Below are 19,778 nucleotides of genomic sequence, written 5' to 3' on the forward strand. Positions count from 1 at the left end.
AGCGATAACTCCTCAATGTTATGGCATAAGAGACTTAGCCACATCAGCGAGAAAGGACTAAATGTTCTAGCCAAGAAGAAATTTTTGTCAAATTTCAAAAGTGCTAAATTAGAAAAGTGTGAGCATTGCTTGGCTGGTAAACAAAATCGAGTTTTCTTTAAGTCCTACCCTCCTTTGAGAAAGATAGAGTTGCTTGAGTTGGTGCATTCTGATTTATATGGTCCAATGAAGACAAAACATTGGGTGGTGCACTCTACTTTGTCACTTTCATTGATGATTGCTCGTGAAAACTTTGGGTCTATGTGTTGAAGACTAAAGACCAAGTATTAGGTGTCTTCAAGCAGTTTCAGACTTCAGTTGAAAGAGAAACTAGAAGGAAACTTAAATGTATTCGTACTGATAATGGTGGTGAATATTGTGGACCATTTGAAAAATACTGCAAGTATCAAGATATTAGACACCAGAAGACTCCTCCCAAGACTCCTCAGCTTAATGGTTTGGCTGAGAGGATGAACAGGACCTTGATGGAAAGAGTTAGATATTTGCTTTCTGAAGCAAAGTTGCCAAACTCATTTTGGGGTGAGGCTTTATTGACCGCTGCACATGTTATTAATCTATCTCCTGTTGTTGCTTTGCAAAGTGATGTACCAAATAGTGTTTGGTATGGGAAGGATGTTTCCTATGACCATCTGAGAGTACTTGGTTGCGAAGCTTTTGTACATGTGCCGAAAGATGAGAGGTCAAAGTTAAATGGCAAGACAAGGCAATGCATCTGCATTGGATATGACCTAGATGAATTTGGTTACAGGCTATATGATCCAACTAAAAAGAAACTGGTAAGAAGTCGTGATATTATTTTCATGGAGAATCAAACAATTGAAGATATTGACAAAGCGGAGAAGGTAGAATCTTTAGGTTTTGATGGTATAGTTCATCATAATGAAGTTCCTCACACAAGTGTGCATGATGTTGTTGGGCTTGATAATCATGGTGGTGCCCAGAATCATGTATCAAATCAACATGTCGATGTTGATAATAACAATGATATTGTTATTGATGATCTTGTTGCTCATGAAGTTGTGGACGAATCAAATATTCCGCCTCGGAGGTCCACAAGACAGCAGTTTTCTTCCTCCCGTTATTCACCTAATGAGTATGTGTTACTCACTGACGGGGGAGAACCTGAATGTTATGAGGAGGCCATGGAAGATGAGCACAAGGATAAATGGATTGAAGCCATGCAAGATGAGATGAAGTCTCTTCATGAGAACCATAGTTATGAGTTGGTAAAATTGCCCAAGGGCATGAGAGCTTTGAAGAACAAGTGGGTGTTCAAAGTTAAAGTTGAAGAACACAACTTGAAGCCCAGATACAAAGTTAGATTGGTTGTTAAGGGATTTGGTCAAAGAAAGGGTATTGACTTTGACAAAATATTTTATTCTGTTGTGAAAATGTCCTCGATTCGCACAGTTTTAGGATTGGCTGCTAGTATTAATTTAGAGATTGAGCAGATGGATGTGAAGACGACTTTCCTTCACGGTGACCTAGATGAAGAGATTTATATGGAACAACCCGAGGGCTTCAAATTAGAAGGTAAAGAAAATTTTGTGTGCAAACTCAAAAAGAGTCTTTATGGACTAAAACAAGCTCCCATACAGTGGTACAAGAAGTTTGAATCTGTTATGGTGGAGAAAGACTATAAGAAGACTTCTTCAGATCATTGCGTATTTTTTAAAAAAAATTCTGATTATGATTTTATCATCCTTTTGCTTTATGTGGATGATATGTTGATTGTGGCAACAATACTTCCAAGATTGACAAGCTAAAGAAAAAGTTGTGTAAGTCTTTTTCTATTGAAGACTTGGGTCATGCCAAGCAAATTTTGGGAATGAGAATCACTCGTCTTAGAGATGAAAGAAAAATTTATTTATCCCAGAAGAAGTACATTGAACGTGTACTGGAGCGCTTCAATATGAAGAATGTTAAGCCTGTTAGTACACCTCTTGCTGGTCATATGAAGCTGAGCAAGAAGATGTGTCCTACAACTAGGGAGGAAAAAGAGAACATGGCCAAAGTTTCATATTCCTCCGTCGTCGAAAGTCTAATGTATGCAATGATATGCACTAAACTTGATATTGCTCACGCAGTGGGTGTTGTGAGCAAATTTGTCGAAAATTCGGGAAAAGAGCATTGGGAAGATGTGAAGTGGATACTCAGGTATCTTAGAGGAAGCTCAAATGAATGCTTGTGTTTTGGAGCATCAAATCCAATCTTGAAAGGCTATACAAATTCTGATATGGCAGGTGACCTTGATAACAGAAAATCCACCACTGAATATTTATTTATTTTTTCAGGGAAGCTATATCATGGCAGTCGAAGTTGCAGAAGTGTGTAACACTATCTACAACTGAAGCTGAGCATATTGCGGTTACTAAAGCCGGCAAGGAGATGATATGGCTAAAACGATTTCTTCAAGAGCTTGGTTTGAATCAGATGGAGTATATTGTCTATTGTGACAACGAAAGTGCAATAGACTTGAGTAAGAACTCCATGTATCATACAAGAACATAACATATGACGTCAGATATCATTGGATTCGTGAGGAAGTGGAGAGTGAATCATTTCACATCAGAAAGATCCACACAAGTGAAAATCCTGCAGATATGCTGACCAAGACGATATCGAAAGACAAGTTCGAGTTATGCAAAGAACTTGTGCGTATGAGCTCTCTCTAAAGAAGATGAATATACCTTCTTCCAGTAAATGGGACTGGAGGGGGAGATTTGTTGAATCTATTCCATTTTTTGGTCAACTTTAGCTATTCAATTGCTACAACCAATTGTTAAAAAGGAATAGTAATTGGAGTTGAGAATAAAAGATTTGGTGGTTGACAAATTGGTAAGATTTGCAACCATTTTTGACTTTGCTATATTTACCTATGTCATTAGTGACATAAGCATGGTTTTATCCTTCTATAAATAGAACATTCTTGCTCATTTGTAGAACACACCAAGTTATAGAGAAAAACCATTTTGAGAGCAAAGTGAGGTATTCCATAGACTATAGAAGAAAAATAGAGTGTAAGCGATATTTTAGTAAGGTGGAAACCAAAAGAGTGTTGTTCCTTTTGAGTGTGTAGTAGTCACTTTGAGTATTTTATTCGTGACTACACTGTGTAAAACTCCTTACTATAATAATATTAGTTGCTCCTCTTGACCCGTGATTTTTCCCTTATTGAGAAGGGTTTTCACGTAAATTTTTTGATGTCGTTATTTTCCTATTTTTTTCCATTATTTTTACCATATATATTTTTGTGTTTCTCCGCGTTTTTCCAACATTAACCGGATTTTTATCCCCTATTTTTCATTTTTTAAAAAGTTAACCAATATTGTCTGAACGATTTATTATCATTTATTATTTGAGTACAATTTCTATTATTTTTTTAAGAACAATTTTTTTCCCGAATTCCCACATTATGCAAAGATATATATGAGCCACAAGACTTATCAAATATTCCCTCCATTTTAATTTAGTTATCGTAATTTACATATTTCTATATTAAAAATAATATTCTAGTTCTACTTTTTGTTTTAGAGTTAATGACATTTTTTTATAATAAGAATAATATGACATATTTAAAGGTACAAGTTTCAAAGAATAAGTTTTTATATGTTATAAACATTAAGCACTATTAATTTAAGATAATTATAATAAAACTCATTTATATATCTAAAACTTCACGCTGAATTAAATTAAAATATATAAAACAAAATGAGTGAATATATTTAAGCCTTCTTTATTTATTGTCTTTGATTATCTATTTAGTTGAGCCGCAAGTAAATATGTTTTTTGATATATATTAAATCAAAAAACTCCTTTAGCGAATTTTTTGATTTTGCCACTGCTAGGAATACCCAATAAAACGACAGGTCAATCTATACGAATCTATATTTCTGCATTGACAATAGTAACAAGTAAATCCCATATTTTATGAATATACTAATTATTACAAACATATACAGATGGACTGTCACTTTAGGAGAGACAAAATAAAATAAGGAAAAAAATAATAAAAATTATGATGTTGTAACTAAAGACCAACAAACAGACATGCCACAAAAGAGATTAGAAGGACAAAACATGAATATCAATATTGGTAGTTATTATTTATAACTAAAATTAGTTGGCTAATAGTAACTATGGTTAGCTATTAGAAGTGTAGTTAGTTGCGTAGGTCAATTAAGTAGTAAGGTGAGCTGATTAGAAGTAGTTTAACAACCGCTATGATTATGATTGTAACATATAGTTTCTTTTGAATTAATAGACTTTACATTTTTCCATTCATTCTATAATTCTACATCTATCATTTCTTCTCTCTAGACCGAAACCAAGCAACACCATATATAGCTGATCTTGATTTCACACTCAGATCTAGAAATTTTACAAGACATTTATTTGGAACAGTTCAAATAATTAATGCTTGATACTGTTGGATTTTAAAAGGTATTGTAGCAATACCGGATGAACAACAAATACAATATTAAGTGGATTTATATTACTATGTATGATTGAATTTTATGGAATAAACGAAAGACAAATAATTGAAAACTGATTGTAAGACCCTTACAAGAACTATTAAATGGGAAAAGTGGTTGTTTTTCATATCTAGAAGTTAACAATGAGTAGAATCAACGGATTTTGAAGTTTCCGGCATGTAAAACAGAGTATTAAGGTATTAAATTTCTACTAGAAAACAGTAAGAAGTTAACCTACAAAATGCAAATACTCATTATTAGCAATGTAATGACAAAAGGAAATTCGAGTAGTAAATATATGTGTTCAACTTTCAAGTGTGAGTTTTAACCACATAAAGACACACACACAATCAAGGAAGAATCAGTGATTTTCTTCAATCCCCAAATAATGTTTGGACCAACAGTCAAAAAAGAGAGAGACAAATGCGTGCTATCACGTCGTAAAGCACGTCTTGTGATGGCCGTCCACTGTCGGTTCCCCTTCTCTTACTTTGAAATTCCCAAAATGCTTCCTTTTATTGTACTCCAATAGTTGGTTACTAAAATAAAAATACCCCCATTATATTACATAAATACAATTGTTTCAATCATTCATCATTATATTTTCTCTCTGTCTATTATATCCAAAATGAGGACACTGTGCCCAAACTTAGATAGAGAAGATGGGCTGGAAACAGTACTGGAAGTACCCATCCCAGAAGAAATGTTTGCACACAGGACACGGCATAACATGAAATATCACACTGACGAAAAGTCAGCCGCTTCTGTATTTGGTAGCCGAGATGCTGAAATTCAGCTCTTGCTCGGCGTCGTTGGTGCTCCCTTAATCCCTCATCCTATTCGTTATCAACATTCTATCAACACTAAGATCAACGATCATCCCATCGTAAGTTATTACAGCTCGCCTAATTCATGAGTTCATTTGTTTTACTACTTACATTTTCTTTCAGGAGGCTTCTATGGCGAAATATATAGTACAACAGTACATAGCGGCAGCAGGGGGAGAAGGTGCTCTGAATTCGATGGATAGTATGTACGCAATGGGAAAGATAAAGATGGTGGCCTCTGAGTTTAGTGCAGGAGATGGTATGGGTTTAAACAAAGGAAATATGATGAAGATCAAAAGTACTGTCAAAAATGGTAGTGGAGAAATGGGAGGATTTGTGTTGTGGCAGAAGAGACCTGACTTATGGAGCATAGAGTTGGTAGTTTCAGGATGTAAAATAAGTGCCGGAAGTGATGGGAAAGTTGCTTGGAGACAAACGCCATGGCATCATTCTCATGCTTCTCGTGGTCCTGCAAGGCCTCTTCGTCGATCTTTACAGGTACTTACATTTAATTGATTTCTAACATAACCAATTTTTACATGATTCAATTTCAATGTTAAAAATAAAGTTTAACCCTTTAGTTAGTGATGATTTAATACTTCCAAGTGAAACTGAATTTCTTTTACCACAAACTGGACCCCTACAATAATTCGCAAATAGGCTAACTGACAACCATACATGTTTTTTCACTTTATGTGGGGACTCATGTTTAATTTAACTTGAACTTGGCAAGTGTGAAAGCGATCAAAATTCCTTTGGTATTTGTATTTTTTTGACTTTTACTTTATAAAGCTGATTGTCATATATTTTCAAGGCACCTTTTGCTTTTTACTTTTTCTCTTTTAGGGCCATATTGATTCTCTGAGTTGTCCTTGCAAAATCAATGATTGATGTAATCAATTAACATCTACTATGAAAATGTGCGCACATCTTAGCCTTAACCTCTATCATCTTGTATCTAAACCAACAAGTCAACATCTATATAAAATGATGATTGCTAGTGGCAAGAATATGAATCATCAATAAATATATGCAGCATAAAACTAGATTATTTTCAATGAAGATGACCACATTTTTGGACTAAAAACACCTAAAAAAAAAAAAGACAACATTGAACAAGTATTAAAATTTACAGCCTAGTGATATTGATGAAAGTCTTTCGCACAATAAGTGTGTGGTACCATTCTCCGCATCTCCTGGCCCTTCACACATTATAAATAAATAAATAAATGTTTAGTATTTTGTTTATTTATGAACTCAGTGGCGACGCTAGGTAGGGGAAATGTTTGGTGAAAAACTATTTTTAGTATGTACAGTAGATTTTGAGTCCCTTGATTTGTTTTTACTTTTTCATATTTTTCACTCTGCTAATGAAAACTCTAACTCGTCAATTAGTATGAAACTAAGTGGCTGCAACTTAATGATGAAAACAGGGTCTTGATCCAAAATCCGTTGCTAATTTATTCTCGACATCGATTTGTATTGGAGAGAAGACAGTGAATGAAGAAGATTGCTTCGTACTAAAGCTTGAAGCAGAGCCCTCATCTCTAAAAGCAAGAAGCAGCAGCAAAGTTGAAGTAATGAGGCACACTGTATGGGGCTATTTCAGCCAAAGAACAGGGCTCTTGTTCCAGCTTGAAGACACTCATCTTTTGCGAATTAAAGCCCCAGGAAATGATGTCTTTTGGGAAACAACAATGGAGTCACTAATCCTCGATTATCGAACAATAGATGGTGTTAATATTGCACATGCTGGTAGGACCTCTGTTTCTCTGTTCAGGTTTGGTGAGAACACTGAAGGGCACACTAGGACAAGGATGGAAGAAGTTTGGACAATTGAAGAAGTTGATTTTAACATAAAGGGACTCTCCGCGGACTGTTTCTTACCGCCTAGTGACTTGATGAAAGAAGATGAAATGGGACATGATGTAAGCAAGAAGTCAAGGTTGGGACTGAAGACTCCTAAAATAAGAAGTTGTAGGAGAAGTGTATCTAAAATAATGTCTATTGATGAAGAAGATCTTGAAGACTATGAAGCAGATGAAGAGTCTTGAAGTTTAAATTATATATTGCAAAAGGGCATATTTAGTATTATTCTGTGGTCATTTTTGTACATGGAACACCACAGGATATACATATATATGTTACTATGTCATAAGTATTTCAAATAGGATTTAACTTGTATTACACTAACACTTAAACAATTTTTCAGTGACTTGGTTGGAAGGTTGTTTCTTTTGACTGATATCATAAGGTCAAATAATTTGCTAGTTAGAGGCTAATCTCCTGTAAGTTTTGAGGAAGGATATGGTAACGTCTATGAAGCGAATACATTAACGTTCAAGCAATGAATAAAGAGGAAGAACAGTGACATTCCTATGTAGTATTAATCATGTAACTTCCTCCATATCTCCTGAGAAAATTTCGCTAAAAGAAAGTCTCATGATAGAGGTGTATGGCGATTTTAATGTGTTGTTGAACTTCATTAATGATGAAGACAACAATATGGTACTGTACAAGAGAATGATCAGACTTCAAATATGGGTACAAATTAGGTGGACTCTCAATTTCAAATCAGAATAAGACCTTCCTTTTGTTCCAATTGGGGCCAATGATCAGATAATTCTGTTTATAGAATCAACAGATAGGGCCAAAATAAACCTCCTTAAGGGAGTCTATAAACCTACACGAGTTTGTTTTTGGAATTGATGAACCTCATCTTACCAACAAAATAATGAAAAGCAGAATAATGCCGAAAATAAAGGGGAAAATGACAAATATATCCTCAAACTATCGTAAATGGTATGTAAATACCATCCGTCATACTTTTGTGAAATTCGTGCCCCTGCCGTCCAAAAACTAGACCATATATGTTCTTCACTCTAACGGGAGACTAAATAGAGACATATGACTTCTTATCCATTGATAAATGTCAGATCGGTAAATAAGATTATATGAAGGGTATATTTGCTCTAGTTTTTAGACGGCAAGGACACCAATGTTCCAAAAGTATAACAGGATATTTGCATACAGTTTATGCTAGTTTGGGGATACATTTGTCCTTTTGTCCAAAAATAAAAGGAATAAGAACAATAACACTGATGTAGGAAAGGAGAAAACTAATCAGACTAATAATCAAGCAATCAAACTAAGAATGCCATAATGAGTGAAACTCGAACATCCAGCAACACCAATTTTGAGAATAAGAGTGATGATTAGCTACAGGAGTCTACAATGAGATAACAAGTTGAAGCCTTAGAAATAGGGAAATTTTCCTGAGAGCAGTAAAAGTGGGGATGAAGTTATTACTATTAAAGATCACAATGATATACATGTGAATCTGTTTGGGGATGACTAGAGGTGGCAAATGGTCGGATTGAATTAAATGTAGGCGAGTTAAAAATGGATAAACATAAAAGAGAAAATTACATGGGATGACAAACATCCCTAAGTAATTATATAATAAGGGTATAGTTTAATTTATTTACTTTCTATAATTATAGTTTTTTTTTTTGCTATAATTAATGGGGTCCACCACCTATTCCTAAACCAATCGTATAAAAACTTTTTCTTTTTTAATTTTGTATATAATTTTATACAATTCAATATTATCTCTCCTATTCATATTCCATCTTTTTCTCCTATAATTAATACTTCTATTTGATTTTGAATTTCAAATTGGCAAAAATTCAATTCCTCCCTCCCGAAATTGAATTCAACTTTCGCAGGTACTCCTAAAATGTAGTCGTTTTCCATTTTTTTTCCTTATTCAACAATTGTATATGTATTGTGTTTCTTATGTTTTTTCATATTTTTTTGGTGAAATAATTGATTCTTCTTATTAGATCACGAATTCTTCAAAATCAGAATGAATGAATCATATTCATCTATGAAGATTACCAGAGGTATTCCATTGCATGTAAATTTTATTGATAATTTATCCTCGTTTTCAATGGGTTTAATTCAAGATTTTGGGGTTGATGTAGGGTCTATGGTAAAATCCAAACAAGTTCAACATGAACAAACAATGAAAGAATTGAGATCAAAGAAAAAATATTACCCTACGGCAGTTGAAAAAGTTCTTAACAATGCCAAAGCTAGAGGCATTAAAATTGTACAAGGAGGAAGAAAGAGGAAAGCACTAAACAGTGATTCAGAGGAGAGTGCATCTGAAATTAACGGATCTGAAGAACATCACAATCACGATGTAGTGGCTTAAAACACAACTTTAGATACAATTTTTTTTGTTACTTAGATGTTAATATACAAAAAATTATTTGTTTAAGTAAATTTTGTATTCACGTAATTGTATATAGTATATTGCATGTTTGGTACACGCATGTTTTAGTTATTTATATATATATCTTCCATTATTTATTTGTATATTCCTTTAGTTATTGTATGTGTCTGTATATTTGATTAGTTTATACATACTTTAAGTTATTTATAATGAATATACACTAAGTTTTAATAGTGGTAGTAGTGGATTGTATATTAAAGGCCCCATATTATTTTTGTTTTTGTATACATATACAAAAAGTAATTGTATTTAGTTATACAGATGGGAAATTTCATATATGATTATAATTTGTATCTTTTAGTAGTTATATATACAAAAAATTATTTGTTTAAGTAAATTTTGTATTCACGTAATTGTATATAGTATATTGCATGTTTAGTACACACATGTTTTAGTTATTTATATATATCTTCCATTATTTATTTGTATATTCCTTTAGTTATTGTATGTGTCTGTAGATTTGATTAGTTTATACATACTTTGAGTTATGTATAATGAATAATACACTAAGTTTTAATTGTGGTAGTAGGAATTGTATATTAAAGGCTCCCTATTATTTTTGTTTTTGTATACATATACTAAAAATAATTGTATTTAGTTATACAGATGGGAAAATTTCATATATGATTATAATTTGTATATTTTAGTAGTTATATATACAAAAAATTATTTGTTTAAGTAAATTTTGTATTCACGTAATTGTATATAGTATATTGCATGTTTAGTACACACATGTTTTAGTTATTTATATATATCTTCCATTATTTATTTGTATATTCCTTTAGTTATTGTATGTGTCTGTAGATTTGATTAGTTTATACATACTTTGAGATATGTATAATGAATAATACACTAAGTTTTAATTGTGGTAGTAGGAATTGTATATTAAAGGCTCCATATTATTTTTGTTTTTGTATACATATACTAAAAATAATTGTATTTAGTTATACAGATGGGAAAATTTCATATATGATTATAATTTGTATATTTTAGTAGTTATATAATACAAAAAATTATTTGTTTAAGTAAATTTTGTATTCATTTAATTGTATATAGTATATTGCATATTTAGCACACACATGTTTTAGTTATTTATATATATCTTTCATTATTTATTTGTATATTCCTTTAGTTATTGTATGTGTGTGTAGATTTGATTAGTTTATACATACTTTAAGTTATGTATAATGAATAATATTCGAAGTTTTAATAGTGGTAGTAGTGGATTGTATATTAAAGGCTCCATATTATTTTTGTTTTTGTATATATATACAAAAAGTAATTGTATTTAGTTATAGAGATGGGAAATTTTTATATATGATTATAATTTGTATATTTTAGTAGTTATTTACAAATTATTGAAGTTAGTATATATTAAGTTTATATATTATTGTAGTATATAAAAAGTCATTTAGACAGTTGTATATATTAACATGTTTAAGTACCATATTCATGTACACATACTAATATACAAAAAAGTTAAGTTTGTATATATATATAAAAGAAACGCATTTACAAATGTATATTTTATTTTTACTTTTTTTTGGTTATGTACACAAAAAATGTATTTATATGTAGCCCTTGATTGAAATAATGTAGCTTTTCCCTGTTTTTTTAGGTAGTCAGATTTATTTGCAAGAACCGTGAAAAAAGGACAATTCGCATGCAATGTTATACGCAAATCAATACATTGAATGAGCTTCAGAATAAACTGCCTCCAAATCAATATAATCGTATATGTACATCATCATGTTTCGCACAGTTGACAACAATGAGACGATGTCATGTGCAAGCACAATTGTTTAGATGCTTTATGTTGAGGGAGTTGGAAGGTAATTCTGTCAATGCAATACTTTTTTATATAAATGGCACAATGCTTCGATTCACAATCAGGGAGTTTGCAATAATTTCTGGTTTGAATTGTTCTGATAATGGTGCTGACTTCTGCTTTGATACTGATCAACGCAATAAAATCATCGCTGAGTATTTTCCAGGAAATTCTCCTGTCACTAAAGCTCGATTGGCTGAAGCTTTTAAAGCAAAGGTATGGGGTAACAATCAGGAAGATGCATACAATTTTGGGATTCTATATTATATACATGAATTTATCATGTCCGCCGAACCTACTACAACAACAATAGATAGGTTGGACTTTGATCTGATTGAAACAGGTAGATTTATGGATTATCCGTGGGATCGTAATACTTTTAAAGAACTTGCCAAATCGATCAACAACAAGATAAAGCCAACTGGACAGTACTATAGGATTTAGGGCTTCCCCCTTCCAATGCAAGTTTGGTTCTATGAGTGTTGCTCGTATGTTGATAACAAGATTGCTGTCAAGGTTTCTAGTCACATTCCTCATATTATCAATTGGGTGACTAAGAACGACCATCCTCGGTTTGATTATTTCATGAAAACAATCTTCAAAGATGCAGATAATCCGGTATGCATTTTTTAATTACAATTTGTATATCACATTTTGATTATATTGACTTACAATTTTTCATGATTATGCAGATTAAGTTAAGAAATATTGAACCAACAGCGATGAAAATTAAAATGCTCCAATTTCCTCCATCGACAGACCAATAAATTTCACAGGCTCCACAGATTGAGTGTTCTGATCACAATAAAGCTACAGAGCCGAATGATGATTTTCAAAACCCGCCTATTATAACAAGCAGAAAAGGAAAAGAGGAAGTTATTGAATGTTCCTCTCCGACTAGGAAAAAGAAAAAGCAATCTGTTCCAGTTATCTCCCTCAACAAATCTTCAGCAAAGGCAATTAAGACCTATACACGAAGATCAATGCCGCGGAAAGTCACACTATCACAGTCCATAAATATCAACAGTGTTGAGAAATACAGTGATGTAGGTACGTCACACAACAATTTGCTTAGCCAACACATCTTCACATTGCCTTCCCTCCAAATATGTCTCAGCTGCTTAATAGGTGCTGCAAATCTTAATGTATAGAACGACTATATTGAGGAGTAAGGAAAGGGCTCCCATGACAATGAGACCATTTTTGCATGGGCTTGGACTTGCTTTGTAGAGAGCAGAAAGGTGTACAAGACAGAACACAAATGGGGCAAAGCAAGAAGTCAACATGCATTATCATTTCGTGTGATGAATTTGAAGCATTCAAAAAATCGGTAATTAATTATTATATAAATATAAGTCAGTTTAGAAGATTATATACAATTATTAATCAAAAGTGCACCTTATTCATATAGGTCAAGGACGATTTCGCTGATTTGAGAAAAATTATTGAAGACAACTTCAAAACAGTGTTGAAAGCCATAAATTCCAGGGAATCAGATGTATAAATTTTCAGTTTTAATTATTTATATACAACATAACATATAATATATTCTAATGAATAAAGTTGTATAATTATTTTCAGGTTAACGTCGTTGATGATCATCAAGAATCACCCGTCGAAGATTTTCATCACCAGCCCACTTACTTTCCACATGAACCCCAAAGTCAATCTAGAAAATTAAAAGATCAAGAGGTAATATTTGTATATACTTATACATTAATTCATTTATACACATACTGAAATGTCATTAATTGTATATACGTAAATTCAAGTTTTTTTATTTTATAGGTATAAAATAAATATGAACTATATACTAATATAGCTCAAATTTGGATATTGTATACCAACATCTCACTTATTTGTATATAGAATATATTAGAACATATTTTCGTATATTTTTTACATTTTCAGGCTACTGTTGAAAATGTCATGCAAGAACCGCATATCACTCGTTTTCATCAGTCACATACCAACTCTTCACAGTTAGGTGCACAAAAACAGCCGATAGGTCATTCAAGTTAATTAAAAGATCATGAGGTACTCGTAAATGATTATGTACATTTTAAAATTTATTATATTTGTATATAATCAATTTGTTGGATATTTAAGTTATTCTTTTCTGTTAAGCTGGGAGATAACTTGAAAGATCTGAACCCGAATTCTACACTGTTGGATCAAGTTGATTTGGGTGATAATTTGAATGATCTAAGTGGTACTGCCTCACCAGATCAAGTAGTATTGGATGCTACCGTGGATACCCAGCAAATTGCCCAAAAGGAAACTGAAAACAGCTCAAACATTCAGGTACATAATAACATATATAATGCTGCATCTGATGAGCGTATTGCATATGCAAAAGAGTCTACTATAATTGCATCACCTATACCAATGATATACATTCCTGATTCAAATCAGGAAACAGCTGTAACTGAATCACAGGATGAATTGCCAGACCATCTTTTTCCAAGCATGAACACACTGCAAAATATTGTATTACAAAAACAAGTTGAAGCTGAAGTAACACCAATGCTAACTGTTAGGCTTAGACGCCCAGGTCCATTCAACATATCTCCATACATGACTTCATTCGGGTCAGATGCTGGTATGCAACAATTATTTATGTTTACATTATCATAAATAACCATATTGTGTGCATGTTGTGAATATTTGAATACTGAAATTTTCAAGTAGTTCGTTCCGACAACCAGTTATTTTTTATCTGAAACATCCATTTGTTTCATTGTCTGATAAGGAAGAGTCTGATATGTTTTCAAATTTTTGGATATGGCTGAAAGAAGACTTACTCGTCAAGCATTACAAAAAGTAACATATTTATTTATATTATATACAATTGTATTTTTAATCGTTTGTTAAAATATGTAGTTATTTTGTATTGTTTATATTAGGAACTATGCGGAGGATCGCTACAAGAAAGAAAAGGCAATATTACCACACTTGTCTAATTTTGATGTAGCGACAATTGACAATAAGAATTGATTATACAATATCGGGTTTGAGCGCAGTTGATTGATAACTCGGTATGTTTCCGTTTTTATTTATTAAAAGTGTATAAATTATATGAAATTGTATAATGTAGAACTTATAATATTATTACTTATTTTATCGCAACACATTGATGTCATATTCTACTATATAAGAAAAAAGGCCAAATACTCCAATAGTAGGACATACAAATTCACAAATCTATGTTGCAATTTCAACACTGTTTTTCAAAATGCTTGGAATGCATATTATGGAATAGAAGATGAATTTTCTAAGGAAGTTTTAGACGAGATGATTATTGATTACATTAATGGATACAAGATGCCAGCTTATGCACCATGGCACACAGTTAATGATGTATTCATCCCAGTTAACGTAGAAGGAGGTTACATTGGATTCTATTTGTCATATCTTTCAATGATCGATGCATCAAGGTGTATGATTCAATCAACAATTATCTTCATCACTCATTTGTTGTTAATCACATCAAGAAGTATGCACAGCTTATCCCGATGTATATTGTAAAGTCTGATTTCTATCTGAAGAAAGATTTGGATATTGCAAGTCACCATCGATATCAAGGTCATACCGTATACGATTCCTTTGAAATTGTATATGTGGAAGACCTTCCCCAACAACCAGCTGCTAGTTTGTATGTTCAAATTTCATTAAGTTTATATTTTATTGAATATAGCTAGACTTTAAGTAGTATAATAACATTCGACGTTTTTTTGCGTATATTTTTTTAGGGATTTGTCGAGTGTATATTGCGTCATACGCGGAGCTTTTGAGTGAGAGGAAAGACATTCCAGCAGATTTAAATCCAGAAGAAGTTCGTATTAGATACGGTGCATTGTTGTGGAATTACGACATTCAAAAGCTACAAGCTGGTGTCAGTGATAGTGAAGCGCCTTTAAAACCAGTCAGGAATCGCATAGAAAACAACAGTACTGAAAGGATTACAATCCAATAGCTTTTTACCATAGTCATAACATGATTTTTGTTTAGTTTACAGTTTAAGCATTTGGTTTAAATTAACAATTTTATGCTACCTTTTGTTTTAACTAACTCGTAATATCATTTTGCTTGTTTTGAACAATCATCTTAGTGTTATACAAATATATGACACTATCTTTTTCTTTTTAATTGCACATATACATTAGCCATTACATATAAAAACAGATCTAACAATTTCTATGTTAGTGTTATTTTGTATATCATATTATATAAATAAATGTATACATATACAGTTTATTTGAATAAAAATTCATTTTAAACTCGCTGTTTTTTATACTTACGTATATATATGCATTATTTTCTATACAAATTAATGCAATTACTATATTTTAGGCATATAAGGTTTTATTTGTATAAGATCTTGTTGTTTATCTAACATTTTTTCAAGTTGAGTATATATATACAAATTGAATTTACGAATTTGTATAACAAAGTTATATATTGTTCAAATTATTCATTGTATATTGTATATAATCACACTTATTGTGTATATTAATTACTTCAAATAATTTATTACACTTCACTGTCACTATCTATTCATTTGTATTCTTTTTAGTATATACCATTTGTTTACAAATTTTTTTTTTATCATAGGTCAACACACACATTAATGTACAACATATAACAATATTACGAAGTAATTTAAGTCATATAATTATACAAAAACCAAGAATGCAATTAAGTCATAAATTACAATATAAGTCATAAATTACAATATAGATGCATAGAGTTTCAATTCAATTTCATGAGAAAAACAAATTCAACCTTATACATCTTGTGGCTTATTCCTACATGAACGCCTATTGTGACCTGCCATTCCACAAGTGCTACATGTATTTTTCCCCTTAATCCTCGAAAACTCTCTTGCTATTTTTTTGCGAGGCTTACCCTTTGGCCTGCCAGGAGTTCGTTTAAATTTTGGAGGTAATACTTCATCAGCAAGTACGCTATCCGGAATCAGCCATGCTTTTACATCCGGTAAAGGATGTATAGGCATATTATAGGTCTTAAACATAGTCTTTGGTTTGTATAAATCAGAGCAATATTCGTCTGGTAGAAGACTCTTCCACTTCAATACGGCCCAAGCATGTTCACAAGGTATTTTCTCGTACTGAAATCTTCCACAGGTGCAAGTTTTTTCCTTAAGACAGACTACAAAATATCTTCCATCATCATTAACATTGTGCACATATTCCGTTGACGGTACAACCTGTTCATTTATAAATACGATAAAAAAATCAATGCATACTAATATATAATATACAATAAAATATTTACACATTACTAATTATACAATTATTCTTAAATATTATCGTCATTCTTGTGCTCATTGCTTCATTGTCTACTAGTATGTCATGGTATTTTCCAATCAATGATGTAAATGTACAACTTACCTCCTTCTTTTAGTCATGATTTCACCTTCCAAATAATAGCCTTACCTCTTCGAGACATTAAAAAATAGTCAATTCTCTCGCTGAAACAATTGCAGCATTTATACTATGAGCAATATTTGATGTCATGTGCCATCCTCTATGTACTTGTGCATAACACAGAGCCCATTTTTCATATCCAGCTAACTCCAAATACTCTTTCACTCTTATGTCTTCCTTTTCTACAGTATCCATTAACATATCAAATTCATTCTTCCTGCAAGATTTTGTCATTGTATAGAATACAACAGATAACTTCTCATGAGATTTTCTAAACTTTTTTTGAACATTATTTCATAAGTGCCACATACACACATAGTGTGGTACATTAGTGTATACATTTGTAACAACCTTTATAATGCTCTCATTTCTATCAGACACAACACACATGTTACTCCTCTCACCGTATGCTTCTTTAAGTTGCTCAAAAAACCAAGTCCAGGCAGCATCGCTCTCTAAATCAATAATACCATAAGCAAGTGGAAATATATGTCCTACAATAATATCAATATACAATTTATTTTTAATGATGGAATCATATATTTAAATGTACGTATACAAAGATTCATGTATATACATACACATTATTTTATATATATATACCTGCGCCTTCTGTCGTGCTTGCTGCAACAAATGTCCCATTATATGAACCTCTCAGATGACTACCATCCACCACGACTACTGCTCTACAATGCATGAATCCTTGTATAAATGTATTCAATGCAAAAAATAGATACAAGAACTCATTATTTATACTTTTTTCATACGTATATGAGACCCCGGGTAAGTGATATCCATCATATACAAATAAGCAGTTAACTTTGCATATGATCCAGCTGGTGTACCCCTCAAAGATTTCAACGTTTTCTCCTTGGCCCTCCAAGCCAACATATAGTTAACATCAACTCCGAGATCAATCTTAACATCTTTTTTTAAATCAGCTGGTGTATATTTACTCTTATAATCTACAAATTTAGGTTTCACAATCCCTCCAATCAAATTGCTAGTTACATGTCGTTGTGAATAAACTCTATATTTTAAAGGACATGTATGCTTTCTGTTGAATGCTCGAATACTGAACATTCCAGGTTTGTTGATATTAGAGGCCTTCATTAACCATTCACATCCCTTAGAATAACATTCCAGAGTATAACTGCATGATATTTTCCATAACTTTTAATCAATTCATATAGTATACAAATTCATTTTACACTATGCAATAAAAATATTTATACATTTTAAAAGACGATATTTGAAAGGCACACTACCTGATTGAATTTGACCTAGCAGTTTTATACTGAAACCTCTCTTTAATCGCATACCTTTCCATGACTGCTTTCAAAATTGATCTGTCTCTGTATACTTGATCAACCTCAACATGCTTGTTAGATTCATCTGAAATCACCCCAGTTGTATCAATCGATACAAATGCAACATTTGTTTCCTCCGATTCAACAACAATCATACCATGAGAATCATTTTCTGCAACAGTTGCAAACACCTCCATCTCTCCATATGATAGACCTTGACATTTAGAAATCTGTCTATCACATGAATCCAAAATAGTTACAAATAGGAAACTTATTAAAATATATGTTGGCCTTTTTAAGCATTCGTACACCCTGACACCCATGTCATTGTGTATAACCATTCGTTTATTGCTCTCTTCAACCTTGTACTCAATCTTCAAAATCTTATTATTCATATCAACACCAATCTGTATGACAATAGTAGTATAAAACTCAAGAAACGTTAATTGTTACTTAAAAACTACTCCCTCTATAGTATAATCAATGTACCTATTTGTATCGTCCCATTTTCCAGAATGCATAACCAAAATAGGAATGAGGCCATTATCTGTAGAATTTTCAAATAAAACTTTATTTTAAATCATTCACAGAAATCATATATACAATTAATACAACACTTTAATACAATCAGATTAATGACAAACTTATGTTTACACTGATCTTCTAACTAATATACAAATACTACATAAAAAAAAAAGTATATAATTGTATCCTATGAATTTTCTTCTTAAAAAATTTATATATTTTTGAAATCACTTTTCAAAAAAAAAAAACACTTACGTTATGATAATATACATTTATCACCATACTAACGAACGCACATACATCCAAATTTGTAAATCCAATAGAATATTGTATAATTATTGCAATAATAAACATGAATTTTCATCCAATGAACGATTACCTGTATTCGATTACACTGATCTTCTTTTTAATATACAAATACTACATAAAAAAGTATATAATTGTATCCTATGAATTTTCTTCTTAAAAAATTTATATAATTTTGAAACCAGTTTTCAAAAGAAAAACACTTACGATATGGCTATATACAATTATCACCACAATAACGAACGCACATACATCTAAACTTGTAAATCCAATAGAACATTATATAATTATTGCAATAATAAACATGAATTTTCATCCAATGAACGAGTACCTGCATTCGATTATACAGAAAAAAAGGATGAACTGTTGTTCCGTCAAACCACAAAAACAAGTTTATCTTGTGTTTCAATTGTTGTATACTTCTTTTTTTTTTTGAAAAAACAATGAATTTGAACGTTTACCTTAAATTATGGCATGATCTAAATTTATCGTTAGCTTATTTAATGCTTCAATTACAAACCACTTTTTCTAAAATAAAATTGTATAAATAAAAAACAAAAGAAACGTGGGGGTGGGGGTGATGAGGGGACGATGGTAGAGATGAAAAAATGAAATTTGAAGTTGAAAATATTTTTAAAAAATAAATTTAAATTTTTATTTTTTTTGGGGTGGGGTGGGGGTGAGGGGGCTGGTGTGG

General features: G+C 31.8%; 2 protein-coding genes and 2 pseudogenes across 2 annotated transcripts; 2 read left to right on the forward strand and 2 right to left on the reverse strand.

Annotated features, from left to right (window-relative positions):
- Positions 1-5,097: 5,097 nt before the first annotated feature.
- Positions 5,098-7,636, forward strand: LOC107012421. Its single transcript, XM_015212265.2, has 3 exons — positions 5,098-5,421; positions 5,486-5,860; positions 6,796-7,636. The coding sequence occupies exons 1-3, from the start codon at positions 5,164-5,166 to the stop codon at positions 7,414-7,416; spliced, it is 1,254 nt and encodes a 417-aa protein (XP_015067751.1). The 5' UTR covers positions 5,098-5,163; the 3' UTR covers positions 7,417-7,636.
- Positions 7,637-11,433: 3,797 nt separating this feature from the next.
- Positions 11,434-15,466, forward strand: LOC107014149 (annotated as a pseudogene).
- Positions 15,467-16,276: 810 nt separating this feature from the next.
- On the reverse strand, positions 16,277-17,030 carry LOC107014278 (annotated as a pseudogene).
- A 118-nt stretch (positions 17,031-17,148) lies between these two features.
- On the reverse strand, positions 17,149-18,447 carry LOC107013445. The gene is made up of 5 exons (XM_015213357.1): positions 18,209-18,447; positions 17,719-18,093; positions 17,544-17,626; positions 17,292-17,434; positions 17,149-17,157 (listed from the first exon to the last, which is right to left on the reverse strand). Exons 1-5 carry the CDS (start codon positions 18,445-18,447, stop codon positions 17,149-17,151), a joined length of 849 nt encoding a protein of 282 aa, XP_015068843.1.
- Positions 18,448-19,778: the final 1,331 nt, after the last annotated feature.

Source organism: Solanum pennellii, chromosome 3 (assembly GCF_001406875.1).
Source record: "Solanum pennellii chromosome 3, SPENNV200".
In the NCBI taxonomy this organism is placed as follows: Eukaryota; Viridiplantae; Streptophyta; class Magnoliopsida; order Solanales; family Solanaceae; genus Solanum; species Solanum pennellii.

Bases quoted from the DNA above. Each gene is read 5' to 3' on its own strand.
- LOC107012421 (XM_015212265.2), top strand. From the start codon at position 5,164: ATGAGGACACTGTGCCCAAACTTAGATAGAGAAGATGGGCTGGAAACA. The intron at 5,422-5,485 runs GTAAGTTATTAC...ATTTTCTTTCAG, and splicing joins AGATCAACGATCATCCCATC to GAGGCTTCTATGGCGAAATA. The intron at 5,861-6,795 runs GTACTTACATTT...TGATGAAAACAG, and splicing joins CTCTTCGTCGATCTTTACAG to GGTCTTGATCCAAAATCCGT.
- LOC107013445 (XM_015213357.1), bottom strand. From the start codon at position 18,447: ATGGAGGTGTTTGCAACTGTTGCAGAAAATGATTCTCATGGTATGATT. The intron at 18,094-18,208 runs GTAGTGTGCCTT...AATATCATGCAG, and splicing joins GCTAGGTCAAATTCAATCAG to TTATACTCTGGAATGTTATT. The intron at 17,435-17,543 runs GTATATATATAT...ATATTATTGTAG, and splicing joins AAGCACGACAGAAGGCGCAG to GACATATATTTCCACTTGCT.